The sequence below is a fragment of the Haliaeetus leucocephalus genome, unplaced genomic scaffold (assembly GCF_000737465.1).
Source record: "Haliaeetus leucocephalus isolate CR32 unplaced genomic scaffold, Haliaeetus_leucocephalus-4.0 Scaffold849, whole genome shotgun sequence".
Lineage (NCBI taxonomy): Eukaryota > Metazoa > Chordata > Aves > Accipitriformes > Accipitridae > Haliaeetus > Haliaeetus leucocephalus.
This window is the reverse complement of record NW_010973285.1, coordinates 5,250,958-5,276,001: the sequence shown is the minus strand read 5'-3', so window position 1 is coordinate 5,276,001 and position 25,044 is coordinate 5,250,958. Positions and strand designations below refer to the sequence as shown.

General features: G+C 39.4%; 1 protein-coding gene across 1 annotated transcript in view; it reads left to right on the top strand.

Moving 5' to 3' along the window:
• The window catches only part of HOMER1 (homer homolog 1 (Drosophila)), a 99,992-nt gene that overhangs the window by 795 nt on the left and 74,153 nt on the right, over window positions 1-25,044 (top strand). The window contains exon 2 of the mRNA XM_010582878.1: window positions 6-387. Coding sequence (XP_010581180.1) covers window positions 6-387 — 382 coding nt within the window. The remainder of the gene's footprint in view (window positions 1-5; window positions 388-25,044) is intronic.

Here is a 25,044-nt window from a genome sequence, read left to right as displayed (position 1 = left end):
GGAAGCGGCTGCCCGCGGGAGCCGTGGCTGCGCGAGCGAGCGGGCGCTGGTGGGTGCGCACGGAGGCGAGTGGTCTTGGTGGCGGGGCGCGCCAGGAGCAGGAATCCTGCTGCGATCGATGCTGTGCATCAGCCGGCTGGAAGAGGAGCGGTGCGCTCCGTGAGGGGCGCACCGCGATCCGCAGAGGTTCGCCTCCGCCGTAGCCACGTCGGATCGCGGGAAGAGCCGTCTTGGCTTTCAGATCCTCCCCGGCTGGTTGAGGGACGGTCAGTCCTGAAAACGACTGCTTTAAGCTCGGTGTGGCAGGGTGAAACTTCAGAGCTGCCAAGGCTCATTTTAACTCTTCTGGAGTCTTCAGAGGATATAAAACAACGTCTGGATTTCCCAGTAAAGTGAAGGAGGCTCTAAGGAAACCTGCTTTACAGCAGGTCCCCTGGCAAACTGGGACATCCGCTTGAGGCTTTAAGGGAGTGAGAAGGAGTAAAATCCTTAAAGCGAATCTGATTGCATCTAAATTAGTGGATGAAAGAGTGACATAGATAACCTGTCAAAACTTTCCACAGTTGTATCCTTAGTAATTTGTATAGTGAGATGAAAAAATAATCCCTATTGCCGGGCTTGTGTGATAGCCTCTCAGTGGAATGGAGACTCATCTGTGTTCAGAGGCAACAGAAGCCTGGTATCGTTTGGCTGACTGCAAGGTGGAGGCAGACTTCTAATGCAGTAACAAGATGCTGGTTTTCTAAGGCTTTATGACATAGTTCAGAGTATAAAAGTTACAAATCATGTCCTATGTATTTTGGTTATTCAGGAGTTCAGATGTGAAACTGGTGTATTAATATGGAAGCTAAAAGTATATCTTTCCTCAAGCCTGTTAAGGACACTTGGAATTCTCCAATTTATTAACTTCCTAGCATGTGGGGTGGCTCTGTCCTAGTCACTGGGGTTCGTGGTACAAGATGTAGGAAGGAATGACTTCTTAGGCTAGCTTTTATTCTCCTGTTGTCTTCCCTTCCATTAAAAAAAAAAAAAATCCAAACAGAATAAACCCAAGCTTGCAGCTATCTACATATTCAAGAAAGTGATAATGTGTTTCGAAAACCTGCTATAAGGCTAAATGATATTACAATGTTTTGGGGATACGTTCTTGCAACTGCTAAGCAGATACAGAATTACGTGGCTTTTAAAATTCAAATAATGGAAAGCCTCTCGTTTAAAATCAGCATAGTGTTTGTAGGTACGTCAGTTAAGCATATCATTATAAATACAGAGAACTGTTGAAGAGGAGTAAACATTCTTTCTCTGGAATTAAATTGAGCATTTCTGAAAACAAAAACTTGAATTAAACAAACAAACAAAAAGACTCCCCCATTTCATCAGCTCCAGTGTTGCTGGTGTTTTAGTGTCATAGTTTCTCAACGAACAGTACAAATCCATTTCTGTAGAGGGAGTTGAAATAATTCTAAATACTGGAGTTGTTGGTGTGATGACTCAAGTAGTATCTTGGCACATTGAGGTTAAGAAGATGAAACTTGCTGGCAAAGATTTTGAAGACTCTTTAGATAGTACACATTGGGGTGTTGCAATATAGAGTTCCTTTGTAGACCATCTTCTAACAAGGTGGACAAAAACAGAAATGTAGGTAAGTGTTACTGGTAAGCTCCCCGCTCTTTAAATGTGAGCGAACACTTCCAAGCCAGGGCCTGCACCAACTTTGTGGGTCTGTGTTAAGCATCAGGCATTTGCTAGTGTTCAGAGCAGAGGCCTTGATTCAGTAGCTGTTTTGTATTAACATCTAAATGCAGTTGCCCATGGATTTCGGAGCGTTTCTAGACCAAGGTGTACTTGACTGTTAACATTGCAGTTGTAAAAATAGTCTTCTGATACTCTACTAAAATCTTAAAATTGAGTGCTCCAGAAGCAAGTTGCAAAATGGTCAATAATCCATGTACCTTGCCACACGAGGGTCTGTGTACTATATTCAGCGTTTAATGGGTACCACTATCCTGCATAAGCTTGTACAGTGAGCTTGTAGTACCTGGCTGGTGGAGAGTTTACCTATTCCAATGGTCAGAACACAGAAGACTTGAGATGGGGGAGAGGAATTGGCTTGCAAACCAGCAGTGGTTTTCTTAGTCTCATTTGTTACAGTGAAGAATTCACTGTTCTGCCAGTGTAGTTCAGTCTGCTTGGTGCATTGAATACCATAAGGCAACCCAGGTAGTTAGGCGCTGTGTATGTGGGGGATACCAAGCTGTGGGTGACAGGTCTCTGGGCCAGTGCTGCTGTTAAATATTTATTTTGAGAAATTTGAAATTGGAGAATTGTCTAGAGGGTACAGTAGTTCAGGAGATGCTCTTCTTAGTGCTGTATCCCATATGTCTCTGGGTGTCTCTCACCTCATGGGAGAAGGTAAATGAATCGGGCCCTGGGAATTGTATACGCCAGGCACATAGGATGCCCACTCCTGCTTCTCTGCCTGCCGGTCTGTCTCTCCTCTCCTAGTTCCTCATCCCTGTTGCATAAAGACAAGTTCTTATCAATAGTCAGTGTTGAGTGATACAACCATTTATTTGTGCAGGCTCTTCTGTTGGGCTGACCACACAGAATACAGTGTTCTTTAATAGGAGAACATGGATTTTTCTGTAAATAAGATGACCTCAGTATGTTCTGTCCTAGTTCATAACACGTCTCTCTTGTATTCCCAGTATTGAGAAATACAGCATTTGTCAGTATTGCACAATCAGTCTTCCTTGAGCAGAGGTGTTTGATTACATTAAAAAGCCCCAAGAAATAGATCTTAAGTAAACATACTCAGGATGTATATTGGTAGCCTAGATTATTGTATACATCGACCAGGTAAATTCCATGTTAAAGCTGCAAACCATCACCATATTTTAGTGGTCATTGGTACTGCTTTTACTTTTAGGTGGGGGCAGGGGGGTTAGAGGTTGGTATTTGTGAACTGTGATGCAGTCATTACTTAGGCTGAAATGAATGCACTTCTTGCCAGACATGGTACGGAAGCTTCACAGCCATGAATTCTGGTAGGGGTGAGAAGTTGGTGTCCTGTTAAACTTAATCTCTTGCATTAAGTCCTGGTTTATTACTGGGTAGTCTCTCCATAACTAATTTCCTTTATGGCCTTCTGTGCTGTGGACAAGTATCCAAATTTGTCTTACTGGCTTTTCCTTTCACTCTTGCTGAATGATAAGGAATTACAAGGTAAAAACTTCTGTAAGATGTGCTTGTCTCTGTCATGTCACGTTAATCAAGGTGTCTTTATAAAGACTTCAGCTTTTCTTCACTTTTGTTGGACTATATTTAGTATGTTATCTTCATAAAGGTGGTTATGATATGTGTCAGTTTGAGATAGCAGAATACTAGGGTTCTTAAGTTGGCTGGATAACATTGTGGAAGAAGAGTATTTTAGGATGTACTTATTAGCATTGTAGTTGCATAGAAATAAGTATTTAATATTTGGCAGTCAGGAATATGTCTGTTGCTGGTTGATCCACTCCCAGCTCTTACCCTTTTTGAAGCATGGGGAGTTAGTCAAATGCATTTCTTTAAAGCACTAGGAATGCAGGGTCCCATTTTGAGGAGAGGATACTATAGTTGTAGGGGAATTGAAAAATCATGCTAATTCTAAACTGCAGGATGTAATAGTTTTTACAAAGCCCATTTGAAGCTTTAAAATCTAAAAATATGTGAAAGCCTATACTGCTTGAACATACAGGATAGACAAATCTTGCTGTGGAAAATGGTTTTGGTTTGCTGCCTGTTGACTTGCTTTTTTAGGTGTTTCCAAACCACGGTCTTGTCCTTAAACTTTTCACTTTCCTTTCTCTAGCTGGGTAACAAGACATGGACATTATAGAGCTGTTAGGAGCCAGAAGCATTGTTGACTGTTGAATTTGACCTGACTCAGGTTCTTTAACCTGTCTTTTTCCCTCCCACAAGGCTTAGTGATACCTTTCCCAAAACTTCGTCTTAGCAACAGTTCCATCAGCTGTGCTACTCTGACACAGAAATATTGCAGATAATAGAGCAGAAGGTACCGCTTCTTGGCAGTAGTTCAGTGTTACTGCAGTTCCTGGCCATCTTACTGTCTCAGGGGTAAAATGAGATGCTTATTGTGTGAAAGCAATGGCAGCAAAGTAGTTTATGCTGTCTTCCGTAGCAGTGTGGAGAGTGTAACAAAACTAGATCAACATCACTTACTATAGATAACACCCACAAAACTTGATTATCTGAAAAAAAATTAGTAAGGTATAAATACCTAGACAGGTGGACTGTATGTAAATCAGCCTGAAATTGTTAATGAACTACTTTGTCAGGCAACAATGTGTGGAGACCTCTACCATGCTTAAATTGTCTTCTGTCACAGTAGTTTTATGACCATGAAATAAGCATGAGAAATCTAAATCAGCTCTTCCAGCCTGGCAACACATAAGTGAGTGTCCTGAACACCATGGGGGATGATTTCCGTGCTGATCTAGTGAAGGTATTTGTGATGCCTTAAGGTTGCGATTGATCTGTTTATTTCCATGCATTATAAACATTATATAGACCAGCTCTTTGGGTGAAATCCTAGTTCTGCTGAAAACAAACATTTAAGTCCTTCACATTCATCATGTTGATGATATTTTTATTCTCAGTGTCTCAAGCAAACATCAGATAAATGCTTTGTGTGTGTGTGTTCTTGTGATTTCTCTCTCCCAGTGCTTGCCCTACCACAATTCCTGTTAATCTTTGCAGGACTTGTAACCAGATGTCGAGCCAATACTTGAGGAAATATGCAGTCTTGAAGCATAGAGATTGCAATAGCTTGAAATACTGTAATAGGCCAGCACTTCTAATTGGGGGAGGCAATGACACCTAACTGGCATTAGAGTGTTTCTGCCTGCTAGTTAGTAAAAGTAATAAGTAGAATTCAGATACTGCTTTCATGGGAATTTTGTTGGAAAACATTTATTCTTTATGATTGCCTCTTAAGACTGTAATTTGATTTAAAGCTCTTAGCTGATCACTCTTTAAATCATAGCTTTCCAAGTCTATGTCTACGCGTTAGAGTACTACCAAGAGAAGAGCATTACCTTGTGAAGTAACACTGATTTACTAGTAGTTTCTCATTGTATAGGTGCCTGGGACATCATTTTAGCTGAGCCTATGGTTTTGCAGTGTATTCCAGATCAGTTACCATCTAAACAATGCAAACACTTTATACAGATTAGAAACTTAGTTCTTCTACTCTTTTAAATATCTTTAATTTTGAAGCTGTTGAGGCCTAAATTAAGTACCAAGAGCTGATGCCTCTTCTAGTCCAGAAGTTATAGTCTAAGAGGTGCTTAGCAAGGGAGCAGGTGTGGTGTAGAGATACCCAGTGAGGCTGAGACCAGATCTGGAATGGAACTCACATGAGTATATGTATATATATGCAAACAGACATTAAGTGTGCTTGTGTTTGAACAATGTGCTCTTTGTATCTGAGACAGTCCTGCACCTGAGAAAAATCTCGGGCTTCCCAAGTGTATGGTTATAGTCTTAGTAACAGGAAACTGTAGCAATGAACAAAGGCACAAAGTATCCTGTATTATTCAAAGTGAAAACAAAAATTGGAGTACTCAATCCATCTCTATGGGGTTTTTTTGTTTGTTTGTTTGTTTGGGTTTTTTTAAGATACCATGTTAGATTGAAGTATGTATTTAAAAGCCCTACTTGGGTGAAAGCCTTCTGCAAAAAAAAAAAAAAAATTTGCAAGAGCATGCTTTCTAGTTCAGGGTTTCATACTGTTCTCCCTGCAAGGCTTTTTCAGATGTATTCAGTCTTAAAGGTAAGGTGCAATGGGTGTGGAAGCATTGTGCTATGAAAAAGACTGCTTGTAGATCTAATTTTGGTAACAGGTTTCTTTTCCCCATTCTGTTGTGAGTATTTTAGTTTTTATTTTTTCCAAGACTGGGCCATGTGAGATCCACCAAAGTCAGTATTGTATTCAGGACAGGGAGGTTAGAGGGGAGAGGAGCCTAGAGGGACCTGTGGTTTTATGCCACCTGAGCCTTGCACCATGCAGTGTTGGGCTCTGTTTTATCTACACAGAGCTCCGGTAGTGGTATTAATGTCTGCTTCATTCTGCAAAGTAACAGCACAGTGGTTGAATACTGTATTGATTTTCTGGAACTGCATCACAAATATGCTTCTGGCAACACACTGCATTCTGACACGCTTCTCTGGTGGCAAGTAGTGGTGAATGTCAGTCATCATTAAAAAAATTAGTCCAGGGAGACGCTGTTTAAACATGCAATAGATGATGCTGGATTGCCAGATACAAGCATGTATTGACATTTCCAGTATCTAGTCATGATTTTTCTTTTTTAGCTACAGGTATCAGGTTAGGTAACTTAAGCAGTCTGCATCACTCCTTTTGACTAACGGCTTTTACCTGAATAAAGAGGGAAGATCTTGAAATACATAGTTCTTCTCAGGTTTTTCTTCTTCCTCCATATACATGCAAATGATTCACAGGCACCTTTTTGTCAATCTTTACGACTGTATTCTTTGTCAGCATCTTGATCGTTAAGTTGTCACTGAGCTTGCCATCAAAAAGTGGGAACAACAGAAGAAGGGGCTGCTTTTTCCTGTTGTCTGCTGCAGCAGAAACATTTGTGCAGTGAGCCACATCAGTACTGTAATCTAGCTGACTGCACAGCTGTACCAGTACAGGGATTGGCACAAGGGACTTGACATTATAGGTGGGATGGACTTACCTTTTGCTACAGCAGCGTCTGTTTATTCTGGTGGGAAGTGTTCAAAATGATCCAGACGCAGAGCTATTACTGTCCAAGTTTGCTCTTCAGTTTTGAAGCTGAAGTGTGAAAAGTTGGGGGTTTTTGACAGTGTCCACTAGGTTGAGTCTCAGCTTCTTGAGAAATGACATTTTTTTCCCCTTCCCATAGTGTCTTTCGTAGTAAAAAACATGATAAATAAAATTGTTGCTGTTTAGAATTTGGGGTTTTTAAATGCTTTTAGATGACTTATTCTGTAAATAGTATGCTATAGTCTTGAATCCATAGTTAATCTTGAAGCTGTTCTTCTAACAGGACATATAATGGGATCTTCCTTGAGTTTTGAAAACTGAAGAATGAGCTTTAAATGGTCAACACTTTACAGTGAAGTATTGGTGAAATAAATCATCTTTGACATGTATTCTCACAATTCCTATTTCTTGTGCCTGTTCATTTCCAGCAGTCTGCTAGCCCTGGCTTGTCTGTACAAAAAATGTAAAAGAATGTGCTGTGTGACATGGGAGAAAACACTGGTTTCTCCAAACACATGACTTACTGAGGAGCGTGCAGCTGTGTCAGGGCTTCTTAGGGTATGAAGGTGTTTTCCATGCCAACAAAAATAAGCATATGGAAAAATATATACTGTGTAGCTCTGTTGTCAAATGGTTGCGTGCAGTAATTGAGGTCCTAAGCAGCTATTTGGCCAATTGACTTTGAAACTGGAACGCCTGTGCTTTTGCACTAGCCCTATTTTTCACTGACTTGTGTATGGCTAAAGAGTTAACCTGCAATTAGACAGGAACAATTTCTCTTGTATTAACTTACTTTCAGCTTCTGGATACTGATTTCCAAGTGCTTTTTCAACAGGCACTTTCAACAGCCATTTTCAAGTATATGTCACTCCCATGTCAATATTTTTATTCTTCTACAAAACATAGAAGGATTTCCTGTGTCTGCTTTAGCAAGCCCACTACCTGGCATCCAGAGCTCTCTGCGTCTAGATATATATAAGAACTGGGTTCCTCCCAGGAAATGATTGGCTATGCTTGGGAATAGGTGTTGTCCTGCTGATTTGAGTCCTAGGTAGGCTTGGTTCTTCAGAAGCACTGCACAGCTCAGATGACAGCATGTCTGACTATGCACAGTCTGGAAAAAAGACACAGGCACTGAAGCACATGGTTAAGTAATGATCCATTTTGATGGGATTTCTGTGAAGCACGAGCACTGAACTGTGTAGATTTCCTAAGTTACCTCACATCTGAATGCAAATGGTGCTCGTGTCTCTGACAATGGATCTCAATGGGCCACTCAAGATCTGAGATTTTTACTGTATTTGGTGACCTTAAATGTGAGATACATCTCTTAAAAAAATCCTCCCTTTTTTGTCTACATTAATTATGAATTTTTAAAATCAGGTTGGAACAAAAGCTAGAATAGTTCTATTACTGGGATGGATTAAGGGCATTATAGGGGCCTTTTCTGTAACATCTGCAACTTACTTTTATCATTAGCAGGATTTGAGAATTAATACTATTCTTGAGCGAAGTTCTTAGACAAAGGAAAACGATCTGCTATTTCCCCAACTGTTCTTCCAAAGAACAATTTTACTTAGCATGAAAATATATTTAAAGAGTCCTTCTCTTCTGCTCCTTAGTAACAACCTTAAAAGCTAGATTTAAAGAATACTGCTGCTCTTAAGTGCTCAGAGATGGACATGGTAATCCTCCAATCACTTGTGCTAACTCAGCCTTTACAGATAGGACGCAAGTTAGATCTTGTATAGGTTACCTTCTGTTCCACGTTCTTGCTTGTCTTGTTATCTTGCTACGTCTGCCACTGGCTATTGTTTTTGTAGAACTCAAGACTTTGCGAATTCAGAGGACTTTGTTGTCACTTAGAGCAATATGTGTAGGATGTTGCGCATGTTTCTGGAATAATTTGGAAAAGAATAGTTGAATGCCCTGGCAGGAGGATTCTGTTAAGGAAGAATATTAACTGCCAACACCATGTTCAAGTTCAAAGTGGTTTTACAAAATCCAACCATTCAAGCAGTTCTACAGCCTTGGAAAAAGCTATGTATGTAGTGGGAACCTGGCACAGAAGTTTAATTTGATGTCCTATATCGCTCTGGACAAATCCTAATGAGTCTATTTAGACCCTAAAAGTTGCTGACTTGATGATTTGCAACTTGCATGTAATACTTTTCTGAAGTCCCTCAGGAAGAATATGGGTGGAATTTACCCAGTTATTAAGATACAGACTTTTGTCTTCACCCTCTACAAGTCTTGCTAGCTTCCTCATTGTAGAGGAGAAACATTGCAAGGGATAGAATGATGATTTTAGACTGTGGGTAAATTAACTGATTTTTGGAAAAACAGATCATTGAATGCTGCCTCATATGAATACCAGTTTTGCAGCAAAGTACCTGACTGTGTGCTACTGTTAAGAACTTGATGATAGCATACAGTTTATGATTAGCATCGCTGGTTGTCATCATGAAGTGAAATTTTGTCTTTCACGTTTGAAAAATGCGGCTAGTATTCTTCTGTGAGAAGCTTGTATTGAACAAGAAGTATCCCTGACCAGAGCGGCACAATAGCAGTTAACCTTCTTCATTGAAACTTGACAGTCATGGTGACCTGCTTATGTCACCTGACACCTTAATGGAGGCCATTAGAAAAAAGAAAAAAGACAAGGATTCTGGTTTCAGATACCATTATGCTTATAAACTAATATGCTTGTATGCTAGAGGTTTGGGAAATTAGTTGTTGTGATCAAACTTCACACAGAGCAGATTAAGTAATGATTAAAAGTGATGCTTTAAACTTTTAACTGGCAGATACAAAACTTTGCTCTAAATCATCTTCTTGAAGAACCATTCCTCTTTATTTGCTTGTAAACACTGAGATTTTTTTGCAGTTAAGTATGGTATTAGTCATGGCATTCTATTGACTAGGTTAAGCAGTCCTATATCGTAGTATGTATTCTGTTTCTAAACACAAAACCTGTTAGAGAATGGGAAATGGCAGTTTCTGCTAAACAGACTTGTATTTGATGCTTCAGTTAAGCCTCTTTTGGAAGTAAATGTGAGCACCTCAGTGCTCCAGTTTGGGAAGACTGTACCACGTTTAGCATACATGAGTAAGATGTTTTTAAATACAGCTTTCTCTAAAACTGACTTTGCAATGCAAGTGTTCTGTAAGTAGCTAATAAACTTGCTTGTTTCTGGCCACTGTTTATTTCATGCATACAGAAAACACTAGGGCTTAGCTTCTTAAATTTAATATCTATCCTGATATTTATGCAAAGGAGTGGGTGAGGGAGGCTTTTCTAGTTCTTGGTTTGTACATAGGTTTTGAATGCATTCCAGTTCATTCAGGTACCATGTAAGGAAAATTGTTCTGTTTCTAAAAAAAAGTCATACTGAAATAACTAACTAGCTCTTACCAAGCACTGGTTCCTGGTCTTTGATTAGACGCTTCCTAACTGCAGTGGCATGTATTTATTGCTTGAATATTTTTATTGAACTATTAAGTATAGGCCTCTAATGTAGGCTGTTCCAATTCCGTGTGAAATAGGTAAGAAAATTCCAGCTTTAACTGTCACACAGGCAACTGAGCCAACACTTCTGCACAAACTGTATGGTGTGCATTTTGTGGCTCAGTTTGTCAAAATGCCAAGCAGTTTCCTGAGTTCTGATCTTTTTCCCTGTAATTACACTTCCGCCAAGTAAAGTAACTTCCATCTGCGTAAAGCCCTGATACCTTCCTGCTATCTTGGGGTTAGAACTACTGTCACTGTAGGTGCCTTTCTGCAGTATAAGCTATATTTTGCAGTATGCTTTGAAAAGTGGTTGATAATCTAGTTCTAGGACAACTAATGCATAATACTTTGTCTTTACCAGCCTCCACCAGCACAATCAAAGCAAGTGCATGAGCCATCAGTGAAGAAATATTTCTTTACGTTATTTGGTTAGCAATACCCAAGGGTAGTACTGATGCAGCCACTGTGTTTCCAGCACGGTCATCTTCCCTATGAGCCGCTTATCAGTGAGACAGCCTAGTGCAGGTATGGCTGTTCCTTTCCAGCTGTTGGGGCCCATCCCCATGGGCACAGCACTTGGCATCCCTTGGCTGACATTTACTAGGCAGACGTGTGTACCTACCTATTCCCTTGTCGGCCTCTGTAGTGGGCTGTGCAGTGCACTGTTTGCTCCAGACACAGTGTGGTCATACTGGTATATTTAAAAACTGATGGTGCCCTGTATGCGTGTTGTGAATCTCACCATTATGGTGGGAAGTTGCCTGCCAGCGCAAGGGGCGTCACTGGGGCAAGCAGGATTTGTAGCTGTCCTAGGAATGCCTTCAGTGATCTGATGAGCAAACTGCGCTGGAGGCCTGTCAGGAGCAGTATTTGGGTGTCCTGCCTTAGGAGGAGTCTCAGAATGTTTGGCATATGTGCGTTGTGAACAATCAAGGAGAGTTGAGTTCTGTTGCTTCCAGTTACAGCTCAATATAGACGCAACCACTGCTTCCAAAATTCAATAGTGTTTAGTAGGCTGTAAGTTATCAGAAGGGAGGGACTTGCTGGCATGGTAATGGCATGCTCAACTTGAATTAAAGAGGCTGTATAGTTTCTGCAGTGCTCAGTGGGATGATTCAAATTGATTTGTTACTTATGAATATAAAATTAATTTGTTTACCTTTCTAGGAGTCTAATTCAGTTCCTTGATTCAAATGAAATAATCCAATTCTCATCTTGTGATGTGGACCAGTGATTCTTTTTGAAACTTAGCATGCAGCTGTAGCAGTCTGGACGGGATTGCAAATTGTTTGAAGATCAGTTGGTGGTGATAGTGATGAAATGTGTGTTTATTCAGCCTCGTTCATTCTGCTTGCTCCATATGTAAGTTCTGATACTTTCACCAGTGCTGGTGGAAGCATGACTTCAGCTTTGAGGTGTCTGTGGTCACCGTGCAGGTTGTGCTAATGATTTATGTCAAAGTGTTTATTTCTGAGGTTTAAGTGTAAAAGCTGTCAAAACTGACTGTTAACTGACAACTTCTTAATGTTAAATAAGGGGTTTGTGGGTTTTAAGCTGGAAATGAAAGGAATGACAAGTGCCAGGCCTGCTAAATAAGAAGCATTTTCACATGTAGAAGACATGTCAAAATTAGTAACTTGGAGATGCAGAAAAAGGTGAGGTGGACTTGGTTGATGGGGTGAGAAGTGGTAAGGAGCTGTGATAATTTCTGTATGAAGACCTACAAGGAAGCAAAATGGAAATTTAAAGCCAATAAGGAGGGTCGTGAAAGAAAACTGGTAAGAAGCACTACAAGGAGGGGTTGCTAAAGATTGTGATGCCAAGTGAGGAACCCTTCTTTCGCTACAGAAATATTGTTTGAGACAAATTCCAAGTGTCTTATAATAAACAAGGAAGAGAGATATTCCTTGGTTTTTCTGTTGTGAAAAAGCTGCTGAGAGAGCTAGTCTTTAGAGTAGCAAAATTATGACTAGTATTAGTTGAGTGTTGTCTCTCAAAGTCAAAGATGATTGGAAAAACAGCAGTTCAACTTAACATTATCTAAAAATACTAATTTTTAAATACTATCACTGTTTACCATATAATTGCTGATTATTTTGGTGGAAACACAGGATGAATTGATTCTATGATTTCGTCTTTTCTATTCCTTTTTAGGTTCCAAAATTCTCATCTGTCTCTATTGTCAGATGCCCCAGCTTTGTCTCTGTTGCCTCATACCCGTGGAATACAGCCACCAGAACAGAAATTCTTGTCATAGGCAGTGTAGAGATTTGATGGAGCGCACAAAATCACACTGAAGGTCAAATTAGAAAATACTGTGTTTACATTGTTTATTGAACTCTGCTCTGTTTTATGGAACTTAGGCTGTTGTAGGATTGCCACTCTATTATTTCAGTGCTCTGCATGACTGTATGTCCTAGTGCCCATCCTCTGTTCTTGGTTCCTTCTTGCTGTGCTAGCTGTGCACAGTGATACTTGCTATGGCTGCTGAAGGATTTTCATTACAGCAACTAAATTGATCTAACCAAACTTTGGAACGGAGGGTGTTGATTTTTGGACAGTCTCATGCTTTCATGTTGGGACAAAGCAAGGAGTTTCAGTTTGTCAGTTGTTTGAATGTGCTACTCTGGGTGGCAGGTCTACCACTGCTGTCTTATGACCCTTATATCGCACCAAACAGTATGATTAACATCTAAGAGTCTTCACGCGCTTGCAGGGTGCTGTTTTTCCCCATCTGTGCCTCAGCGACAGCACCTAAGTGGCCCCATCTAATTTGGCTTAATTCTCACCTTGTGTAGTCAGCTTCAATCAGTCTAATTAGTTATTTGTGAGTGGCATTAACAGCCCTTCTCACAAACTGAAAATTATTTTGTAAAGGAAACTACTGGACTTTAGATCTCAAAGAGTCCACAAACAAATTTGAAGGGTGTCTGTGAAATGTGACAAGGAAAACATGCAGCATGGGAATAGGCTTGCATTCTGGAGATTGCAATAGATTGAAAATCGTGTCCTGACTGGAGCCTTCCTCCTCCTCCTCCATGCCCCTGGAAAGGAGAGAGCTGCTGGGCCTGCTTGTAAAGCAGAGCACGGAGTCCTGGCTCACCAGGACCATCTCTGGATCCCAGAGCAACTTTGTGCTCTCACTCTCTCTGCTTCTGTATTTGGAGAACTATGCTTGTTCTGCTGGTATAGGTGTTTTCTTTCTTTCTTTTATCTTCTTTTTCCTTAAAACTTTAGGTCTTGTAATGGTTCTGAAGACTACAGATAACCGTCCATGAAGACCACGTCTAGCAAATGTCTATTTATTTAAACTTGAGAAAACTGGTGGTGCAGAGGGCAGTAAACTGTAACTTGTTGTACAACTGTGTATTGAAATGCTGTGCTAAGTAACCGTAGAAGTTCAAGCTGAACAGTTAAGCTGCTTTATGTTTTCCCTTAAAATATTTGCGTGAGTTCTGTAAGAGTAATCTGACTGACACACAGCTCCATTGCATGGGAGATTTAGATGTAAATTGCAAAGGAAGGATGGCCTCTATATAGAGATTATCAAGTAACTAGAGGAATTAAAAAGAAAACCTGGTTATCAATTGCTGTTGGACCTTTCTAAACTTTTTTTCTAGCAGGTATGAATGACATTATTTCTTCCTTTGCTACGTTGTGCTGTGGAGGCTTCGTTCCTCACATTTCCGTTTGTGTTGCAAGTGTGGCAAAGTTGCTTTTCCATGCTGTAGAATGGAGGGACATGAGTATTTTTAGACCATTGCCTGCCTGTTTCTTATTCCAGATGCAGCTTAGCTTAGTTTACTGTGTGTAAGGGCTGTTGCAGGAATGTTAACATCTAGATTACTTTCAGAAATGTCTCATTAGCCTGTTGTTCCAGGGTTCTTTGTTCATAGAATAGAACCTGACATTAGGTTGTTTTTCTGTTTGCTTCTGGTTAACACTTTTGGTGACTAGGTGTGGAAAATAGCTATACCTCTTAAACTTAATTGTCCAGTTGTAAAGGCAGAAGAACTCTCTTGACTTCCTTGACAGTAATGTTTGGACAGAGCAAAATCCAGGAATAAAATGCAACTTTGGATCAATTTTTGCTATCATGATTACTTAGTATTTTCACTATAGGTAAATATCCTAAAATTCTACCTAACATAGTTTAGCTGCTCTTAAGTCATTAAAAGCTAATGACTAGTTCTCTCCAATCTTGTAATTTAAAAACAAACTTAAGGTAAAAGTTAAATCAGAGATACTTTTGTTCACTTTCTTGCACTATTTAGAGGAATAATCACTTGGGTACCTGGAAAAATTCTGAAGATGCTTATATCCCTGGAATATCTTCATAAACTGAAGTTAAAAGTGTGAAGATAAAGCTGAGTACTTGTCCTTGGTAATACACTTTTTGTTACCTCATTTGACGCACAAAGCTCTCACTTGACTGATGGTATGAAAGTGAGCTTTTGAAGTTTGGGTGGAAGGACAAAAAAGGGAAACCTTAGAGAGGTGGACCTTCATGCAGCTATTGGAGGAACTTTCATGGTCAGTGATAAACTCTCTTGGTGTGGGTGTTTCCTGTAACGCTTCGGCTGGTTGCCTACGTGCAGAACTTGAGCAGTATATGATAGCTGGGGCACTGGAGAACAGGCATTTCTTAAAACCCCACAGAATTATAGGAGTGAATGGAAATCCAATGTTTATCTATTTTTCTTCCTTTTTTTTAAACTCACGTTAACATTACACTGTACATATCCTCCAGGTATCTTTTTTTACTCTTCAGTGCAAGCAGCTCCATGCTTACTGACATTATACTAAAAATATGAGTTTTGTTGGGTTTTTTTTTCCCATTGCTCTAGAATATAGGCCTTAATTTTAAGTAGTACGTATTTTATTCTGAATATAGGAGTTTGTATCTTAACGGGCAAATGTAATTCAGTGTGTTCTGTTTTGATCAGGACTTCGAGGCCACATTGACTCTGCTTGTTAGAGCTCGGCAGGAATGCCTTTACCATCTTGGGAGCCCCAGGAAACAGCAGTGCTAGGCTGCAAGCTGTTCTGTGCAGTTAGGAGGCAGACTCGAGTAGGGATTCAGCATGGCGAGGACAAGCAACTAGTGAGATACTACCTAGATAGTAGGATGAAATGCCTGAGCTACAGGTGTAATTGTGACTCGCATCTAAGTAAGCCAAATTTGACTCACATCTAAGTAAGCCAAGTTTTCTGCAGAATCCTGGGTGCTATGTCCTGTTACTTCCCTGAAGAATGTGCATACATTTTCATGTTTCAGTTTTTGCTTTCTGCAGTTTGTGAGAAAGCAAAACATGTTTTCACTATTGATCTGGACATTGGGCATATCTAATAAGACCGGTCTGATTTCACTATATCATGGATAAATATGATCTATTGCTTGTTTGAAGGAAAATGCGTGGACACTGTTATTCAAATTTTCACTGTGTTCTGAGAAACAGTAATGCAACTAGAGAATTCACTTAAGTCTTCTCTACTGATATCTCAAATTTGCTCTGGAAATTAGGAAAAGAAAAAGTTAAAACCATCTGTCATGCAGTGAAGTTAACACTGACCTACCAAAATAATTTATTCCATCAATCTCATGAATTTTCAGTTGATATGTTAAAGCCTTCCCCACCTGATGTTAGGCATCTGAAGATGGGATGAGATAAAAGACAGTTCTTGGCTTCTGAGTGCTTTTGCATTTTCTATGCCTTGTCATGTGGTGAGGGCCAAGGAGGGCTGCGAGGGGGTTGTTCTTTATGCAAGATATTGAGGGCAGAATCTGTTTGTTTGGTGTGCTCAAAGTATGCTAACTGAATTAGTGACCAGCTTGATTATTAACACATTTTGTAATATCTTGTATATATGTGTGTGTATGTAAAAACACTGATCAGAGCATGTCGAAATGAATGTGACTTTAAGGCCGTGAAGGCAAGCAGGGCAAAGAAGAGTAATCGGAGATAAATATTGAGGGGAGAGCTGTTTAAGGGACTCTTGTTCCTGATGTTTTGCAGGGTTTCACAGTCAGTGAGATGCCTGAACAGAAGTGCTGGTGAAATAGATTGGAAAAGTGTATTTTCTAAGAGGGAGGGTGCCGTAGAAGAGTTGGTCGGGTCAAATGAATGACTTGCAATGAGACAAGAAGGTAGGTCTGAGAGACAGATCAAAGGCAGGTCACTTGGGTCCTGCTCTAAGACTCACTCCATTCTCCTGTGCCTGGGTCTGCCAGCACAGGCAGTGTCCTGTCCTGCCACCACCACTGTCCTGCCGGTAAACTCATTGTGCCTGGTTTTTCTTGTCCTCTGAGGAGAGTGGGAACCTGGGCATTGATTTGTCATGTGCTTTGCAACTCTGCCAGCTTCCATGCTGTTGATGTTACTAAATTTGTGAGACTGTAATCTCTGTGCTGTGCTACCATTAATTTTAAATCTGTGCTGTGGAAGAAGCTCTTTGCTATTCTAAAGTTTACCAGTAACTACTATTCGTCACTGGTCTCTTATGAATGGGAAGCTCAGACAGAAGAGGAATGAATTTAAATGGACTTGCTCATTGCTCTTCATGATTATGTTTTTTGGGGTTGGGTTTTTTTGTTGTTGTTTGATAGCAAAAGCCTTATTTCCCAAGGTATGGTAATCCTAGCTTTTGTGATTTTATATGATGACTATAAATTTCAAGTGCTGTCTGCAGTTGTCTTACAGTGCATGCTTGTAGGATACTCCTCTGCCTTTCTTCTCTCCCTTCCTCCTCTGGAAGGTCTCATGTATGGGCTTCCTGAGCATTTAGTTGAGATTGGCACATACAGAGTGGTTAATTTTTTTTCCCTGGATGGACTATTTTATAGGATTACATGCTCATAAAGATGCCTTCCACATCAGTGGATGTGCCAAAATGTTATCAGAAGAAATAGATTTCAGAAATGTTTTCTGCCCTACATTTTGAAGTTACCTGCTTTCCTGACTTGCTTCCTGTGTCATACAGAAACTTTTATTCATTGATACAAATATCCTTTGCACCTAGCTGTATACATATGTGTTTTGCATATACTTCTTAGCCCATAGTAAAATGTTGTGAGGGGTTTTTTTTCTTTTTAAAGCTTAGGGTTTTAAGGTATGCAAATATAGTGCAACTGTTCCCCCTCTTGCCTGAATAGCTCTCAAATTTCAACTAGTCTTTACAAGGACATTGACATTTCAAAGATAATAGATTTCTGAGAATTCTATGAAAATAAAGAGCCAGGTCAAAAAGAGTGCTTGTTGAGAGAGCAAGAGCTCAACTCCTAATAGACACAGAGGAATCTCTTGGATGAGATGTTCTGCCCCCAAATGCAGGAAGGTTTCAAGTGGAAGATTCCTTTTGTTAGACACTGGAATTCCAACTGTGAGTTAGAATTTTGGTTTAGACCAATTTTTATTAATTCTGCTATTTGTACAAATACTTTAAGAAAACAACAAACAAAAATTCATAAAGGAGAGGAAGAAGCGTTGCCATCATCACCAACAGGTCCTGATTGAATGAACAGAGTGTGGGACTGTGTGATATGCTGTCTCTTTAGGATAATACAAAATAATACAGGTGTAAAATTGGATGAATATGAAGTTCTCTGTCACATTTCCACTGGAATGGTACCGTGGTATTTCTGTTACATCTAATTGACTGCCTTTGCTATAAGTAATACCAGGTCTCTGGAGTCTTTTCCTGTAGGCTATTTTCCAGGGTCTTTTGTATGAACCCATCACAGAATCATTTCTAATAGCAAACAGCTTTTACAACTTGGACAATATCTTAGAGCATGTTGTGATTTCCCGTTCGCTGGACTAAAGCTCCTAAGTCAATTTGAATTCTAAAACCACCTATGACTCAGTCCATTTAACGTTAGTGTCACCGTTGTGCAATGCAGTTTTAAGAGGGGAGTCTGGCAATGCTTTTCCTTATTTATATACCCTTTATTGTTAGAAGCTGTTTCATTGATTCAGTGGGGGGTTTGCCATTATCTTCTAAAGTTATTTTGACACCTAAAGAACTTTAAAAATCTAATGTTTGAATAACTCTTCAGTATTTTCAAAGTCTGATCTGTAATTTCATAGGATTGGAATTAACTTCAAACGGTGTTCTATATTTCTACCATCTTTGAAACTTCTTTGTTCATGTTTAAGACTAGAGCTAAGGAGGAAAGAACATGGATGAAGAAGTGTAGATGCTGTAGTGTGGGCAAAGGTGGAGGGGAAGGGGCAGAGTTTAGTAGGGGTTGGGGTTTGAACCTTTCCTTCCGAAAAATAGGCAAAACTGGGCATCAAAAAGTCTATCATAGATTTATAAAAATAATAGGCTACAACATACCCTTGGAAAAGCAAAGTGTTGGAGCTGGCCAAGCTGATGAAGCCAGCAGGCTTGGCAGCTACCTGGTGGCATATCAGGAAGGCGTTGTCTCCTGATCACCCGTGACAAAACACTAATTTTGTAGAAATGTAAATATGAGCAGATCACTAAATTATTTTCTTCTGACTTCCTGTATCTTATGTCCATTAAATACTGTGCAATATCTGATTTAAAGCTGAAACACTCCAGTTGATCAAACCTTCATATCCTTGAAAATCTAACATACAGTATGTAGTGGTGTTTCTGGCAAAGGTAAATGTATTTTTTACTTCATCTTATAGGTTTAATGAAAGGTTCTAGATAATTTTTCTCCCTTCACATCCTGAAAAATTGCTGGTATTATTTGTGATGGTATGTTAACTCAGAAGTGGTTAAAGATCTAATACTAAAAGCTGATTGTTAAATGGGAACAAAACAGTTTAGAAAAAATCTTGAAGACACTGCTCTGTGCAGTATTATGTAGCTATAGAACATATTCTGTAAAGTAAGCCATTGAACTTCATAGGTAAATAGGCGCATCTATGTATTAACTTCTAGGCGCATATATGTATTAACTTCTCACTGAATACAGAAAACTTACCAAGCTTTTTAGGATGAAATTCCTAAGCTTTTGCTGACCTTGAGTAAATCTGACTTAACCCCAAAACATAACAGCAAAAGCAGGTCTAGGAAAGTAAGTGTAAAACTAGGTGAACCGCTGGTGGTATGGGCAAGATTTTGATCTGGTTGCTTGATTATGATTTCCACTTTTTTTTACTATCTCAAAGCTTGTTTGGGGACAATAAAGTTGTTAATTGTATGTATGTAATATAGAAAGCAAAATCTTAAGATGTACTCATTTCACAAGTATGGTCACTATGTTTTGTTCAAGTACTTTATAAGTTTAATTTTTATTTCAAGATGTCAGTTGTCAGTCACTTTCTGTCCAGAAAAAAGATTTTATTTCAGAACAGTTTCCATACAACAAGAAGCCAATGTTATGCAATACTGTCCTACAAGCGTCCATATACAGTATTTGTCAGGGCATTTTTGGGAATAAGGAAAATTCTGGGTTTTTTCTGTTGCTTTGCATTGTGTTTGCAGAGCTTGTTGACTTGGGATCCTGAGAAACCATTGGCTGTGTTTGGATGCCATAGCTGACAAATTAGTTTTGACTATAGCTGCACCTTTAATCACTCTCTTCATTTCTTTTCAGGGATCTCTCCTCAAGCTGTAACAAAAGCTTGCTACAGCTTTAAAAACAAGCTAGGGATAACATTTTTTAAGACCATCGCAGGGCATTGGGAGAAAGCTGTAGTCTTGGTATGCTGTCATTTTGAAAAAGCAAAAAGGTCTTTGTCCTGTCCTAAAGCTGAGGATAATCAGCAAATGCCTGAGAGATCGTGCAGGAGATTCATGTTGTGTGATAGAGGAGAAATTACCTTGGATGACAGATATTATAGAGGCTCCGAAGTCACTGTGTGCAAAATTACCACCTGCAAAAACATGTGTGTGATGCTGACCGAGAGAGTTTGCAGTCCTTAGGACTGCCAGAGCATGTGTGCTGAGCACGAAGGCTGCCATGTGGCAGGGTCTGCTGTGCTTGTGGCTGTAATGGGCTGAGGGAGGCACAGTTTTTTGTCCAGTCTCCACTGTGGATAGGGAACTTGGAGCATGGTTGTACTCCAGTTCTGAGCACAAGGATGTTGGCTTGGTTTTGGATGCACAGGGCATCGTCTTCCTCTGCAACTCTGAAATCTGAATGGTGGGATCTTGCTGTGTTTGCAACTTGCAAGTGTGATGAAAAGGACTACATTTTGTTGTAGTAGGCACGTTTTGTTGGACTAGTCTTGAAAACAGTCTTGTATGTGGACTCCATGTGCATCAAAAACAGTAAATCTGGGTAATGCACTTTGGAGTTTTTAAGATCCATATTGGGGAAATAGAAGTCGCTGAAATGATTGACATAAATATTCATTTTCATGGACTTTTCATTACTTGATAGATACTGTAGAGCTATCAAAGCTGAGCTGAGTAGGATGACTCCATCACACTGGACCTGCTTATTCATCCCCTGTTGTCGTTTGGGTCAGAGAAAATAGCTCTGCTTAGAGATGTAAAACTTCTAGTGTATCTGAATGCTTTGGGGATCCAATAAGCTGTTATATAAAGTTTTAGGTCTGTTTTTTAGTTTGTGATAGGGCAGGAATGTCATGCGCAGCAAAACCATTTTGATTTAGGAAATTTAATTCAATTTAGTTTATTGCCAATGAAGATGAAGACAAACAAACAGAAAAGACACCTCATCTTCCCTGCAGACATCTCTCCAACCTCTTCCTGGTCTCTCAGCCCCTTATCACAGGTAGTGCTCAGAAGATGGCGGTCAGTGCCTGTGGTGGCTCTTTTTTTGTTTTCTCCTTTTAAACTCAATTCCTCCATGGGCCACAGTCACCTCCGTGTTATACCTGCTCCCATGTCTGCTGTTTGCTCCTGCTTGGGCAACTCTTTGCTCCAGCCCCTGCTCAGGTGTCATCTCCTTGTCTGTTTTTTTCTCCAGCCTCAGTCCTGGTCTGTTCTTGTCTGCACAGGGCAGTTCCCTGACCTCATCCCTCACAGTGCAGCACCCTCCCTACTGAAACCCTGTCAATTTAGCCCAGTATGCAGGTGGAAGGAAGGGGTGTGTGTAATTTTTACTTTTTTTTTTTTTTAAGCATCATTAACACACCGTAAGGGGGGGCAAGTAGGACATGAACTAATGTTGCAGAAGTTCATACCTTCTTTTCAGTGGCCTTGTTTTTACAGTAACTAAGAGAACAGAATCCCAGCCTTGAGAAGTTGTAGGTATTATGGTGATGAAAATAACTTTGGAGCCATGGTAAACAACAGTGTGGGGAAAGAAACAAGAGGAAGGAGGTCTTCAGCACTAGTGTTGGCATAGTCTGGAAGTACCAGACCTCTCAAAGAATACATGCGTTTTCTAAAAAGGTAAATATTAATTATAGATTAGCAAGGAAAGTTCTTTCTAACCTTCTGTACTAACTTGAACTTCTTTTGTGAAAGCTTAAATTAATCTAATGTGGAAAAATGAAACCTTAGGTTCTTAGATTCAGTAGTCTGTATTTTTTTGAAAAGGGTGTGTTAAGATGTCAAAATAGAAAGAATGGTTGAAGACACTGTTCATTCAACTATTAGGACACAGGCTTTTCTCCTAAGCCTAGCCTAGGACTGATCACATATCAATGAATGGATTTCTGTATCAATGATGGAAAAAAATGATGTGACTCTACCTGCTTAAGTGGTATCTTATGCTTCTTTAGACCTCGCATTGCCACTCAAGTCCAGGAGGACTTCTCACTTCTTTTTAGTCTGTGTTTGACCATTGTAACATTGCAGTCTAAGCCAATTAAGAACAGCAGCTTACTAGCCTTAATGTTTCTGCTATGCCCAAGCGGACACTTCTAATAGTCAAATTGTGTTACTATGGCATTCTTGCTAGTTTCTTCTCTTTTTGTTCAGCATCAGGATATTTCTGGAAAAATGAATGACTTCTCTTTGTAATTAGCAATGAGTTCTTGTCTTAGTTCCAATTAGTGTCTTTAATGAATACTAAATACTTTCTGGTAATGAAAGAATGACAAGAGAAAACTGAAAGAGGAAGAGGAGAGAGTGATGAGTAAGGAACTGATAGGGGGTTTTTACAGGATTATTTTTTCTTATTTAAAGCTGTTCTCTTTGTATCTCAACTCTGTGTAGGCAAAAGTAGATTTTTAATTTTTTTAATATATAAATAAGTGTTATATATGATAAAATATAATTTGTATATATATAAATTTGCCTGAGCACTTAGCAAGGGAAAACGGAAACTATTTAACTAATACATTTATAACTAATATTAGTTAAGATGAATTAACTGAAACTTCCAGACTGGGAGGGCATCATGTCCTCTGCGAATAATGGAAGAAGAAAAAGTTTGAGTAAAGATCGATTAGCTGAAGTTACAAATCTCGTATATGTTTTTTATATTACCTTTTGTTTGTTTCTGAACATTTTAGCAAATCTAAAATTTAAGTAGCTCTATAGTATGTTGCTACAGAAAAGTACGGATGACCTAATTGTACAGCAGCGTTAGTAGCTACTTTAGTAGCACATCACTGACTGATTTGATAACATATTTAGTCCTGGAGATATAAGGTGCATAACTTCCATTTGTTTGAAAAATAATCATTATAAATGTTCATCATCAAGCGTAAAAATGTTGGTTCTAATTCTAGAGACATCTGAAATCTATCATCTTTGTCAGAAAAAAATCCTGATTACCCCTGTAATCTGGCAAAATCATCCAGCTAGTTTAACGAAGGGAGCTATCCTTTTTCCACAGAGTGTAGATGGCTTGTCATTCAGTAAAGCTGTAGTTTCATTTAAAATATGGAAAGAAAAGACTGTAATGCTAGTTTTATCAGCAGTGATTAAAAAACTGTAAGTAAGCTTCATTTACGCTGTTCCATACCTAACTGTAATGCATACCCCAGACCCACGCACGTTCCCTGCGAAGTGGTCTGGTTTGTCTTTGAGCAACACTGCTGAGGAAGTAGCAGGAATATGCAGGCCACCTCGTTAAACAAATTGAGTATATGCAGATGGGGCTATGGGAGTTTTTTGTGCTGACAGTGCAGGCAAGCAGCACCTTAGGGCTGAACGGTCAGACTTTTACTGACACTCCTACTTGCTTTAGTCATATAGTTTTCGCTTACCTTGTACATATTAAAATCCTAACCTGTGGTATGTTGAAAGTCCTAGTTGTGTGATAAACTGTACCGTGACAGAATTGAATATCAGTGCTGGTCAAATGTGTATTCATTAACCACACATCTACAATTTGGATTCACCTCTTCTTTTGTCTTTTTAGTTAATGTGGTCAGAGCTTTTATTTTCTTCTTTCAATGTCAATCTTCATCCAAATAATTGTCAGGCTTCTAAGATTTTTGTTTTGATGCGCGGTTTAACTTTCCAAAGTTAAAGAACTGGTTGCATTGTGGTAATATTCATCACATTACATTTGGATATGCTTAACTGGGAGGTAAATGCAAAATGTATCTAATATTGAAGACAAGAACTAAAGTTTAAGTATGATTGAAGAAGTAATTGTAGATACTTGAAAGAGCGGTAAGAATTAGTGTAAGGGTTCTGTTAAACAAAAGGGCTATAAAAGTCACCTTTGCATAACCTTTGCGTGCAAGGGATTGGCATCAGGCAAACAGCTACCCAACCTCCTATAGCTTGGTGATTTAGAAGATGAGTTGGTGCTGAGGGTACAGTGACATTTGTATGGAAGACTAGCATGTGCATTAATCCCCTGGGCCTGCCTTTCTTCTTTAGCTTTCACTGAAACTCGCTGTTTTGCTGTCTTTGGTCTGTTCTATATCCTTCTGTCACTTCTTCCAACACCCAACGTAGAAGAACACCACATCTTCTGGCAGATGAGCTTCTGGGAGCCTTAACTCCCAGCTGAGTAATAGGATTCTGCTGCAGAAAGCTGCTGGTTTCAGCTGCTCTTGCTGCCAAGCAGTAGAGATATTTCTGAGAGCTCACATGTATCCCTTTGTAATGAGGCCAGATTAAAACCCTTTGACTATGAGTACCCAGAATCTTAGTTTTTTCTTTTGCTTTTATTTTGGGCAGAAAAAATGTATTAAAAACTTACCTCTTAAGGGAAAATGAGGGCAGGAACAAAGGATATGTTTCTTCATATCCTGGAACTGGGAGAAAACAAGAGTCCGAAAACCTAAAAAGTTAAGTCCAACTTAAAGTTCTGGGACTTAGTATCTTTGGGATTTGATGGCAACGTTCCCTGAAGAATACAGCAATCTATTTGTTGCTAAAACATAGCTAAATTTGAACTGACAACTATTGTAGTGATATTAAAATATTTTTAGATTTCTGTGCAATGCTCTACATCCTGGTAATGATCATGGGGAAAATAAGTTGTAAATTCTAAAGTACAGTAGGTTTTTTTTACCTTACACAATTTTAGTTGCTAACCAGTTAACTTCAAACCACGTATGTTACACATATTTAGTGTTGCTATGAAAATGTTCAGGTGTGAAGGTCCAAAGAGTGAGGGTTTCACAACACATTTTCCTGGCCTTAATTAATGTAAGTTTCATAGTAATTGCATTGACTCAGCCAGTTCAGTTTCAGATTATGGCTAAAATTGATTAGAATAACGAGGGTATTAAAAGATATTTGAGAAGGGGGTTTAAAGTCATACACGTTCTGCAGTGTGCAGTGTAATGAGATGAAGTTATACATGTATTAATGCCAGTTAGTTTAAAGGGGTGGATGGAGGGTGAGGGCTGGG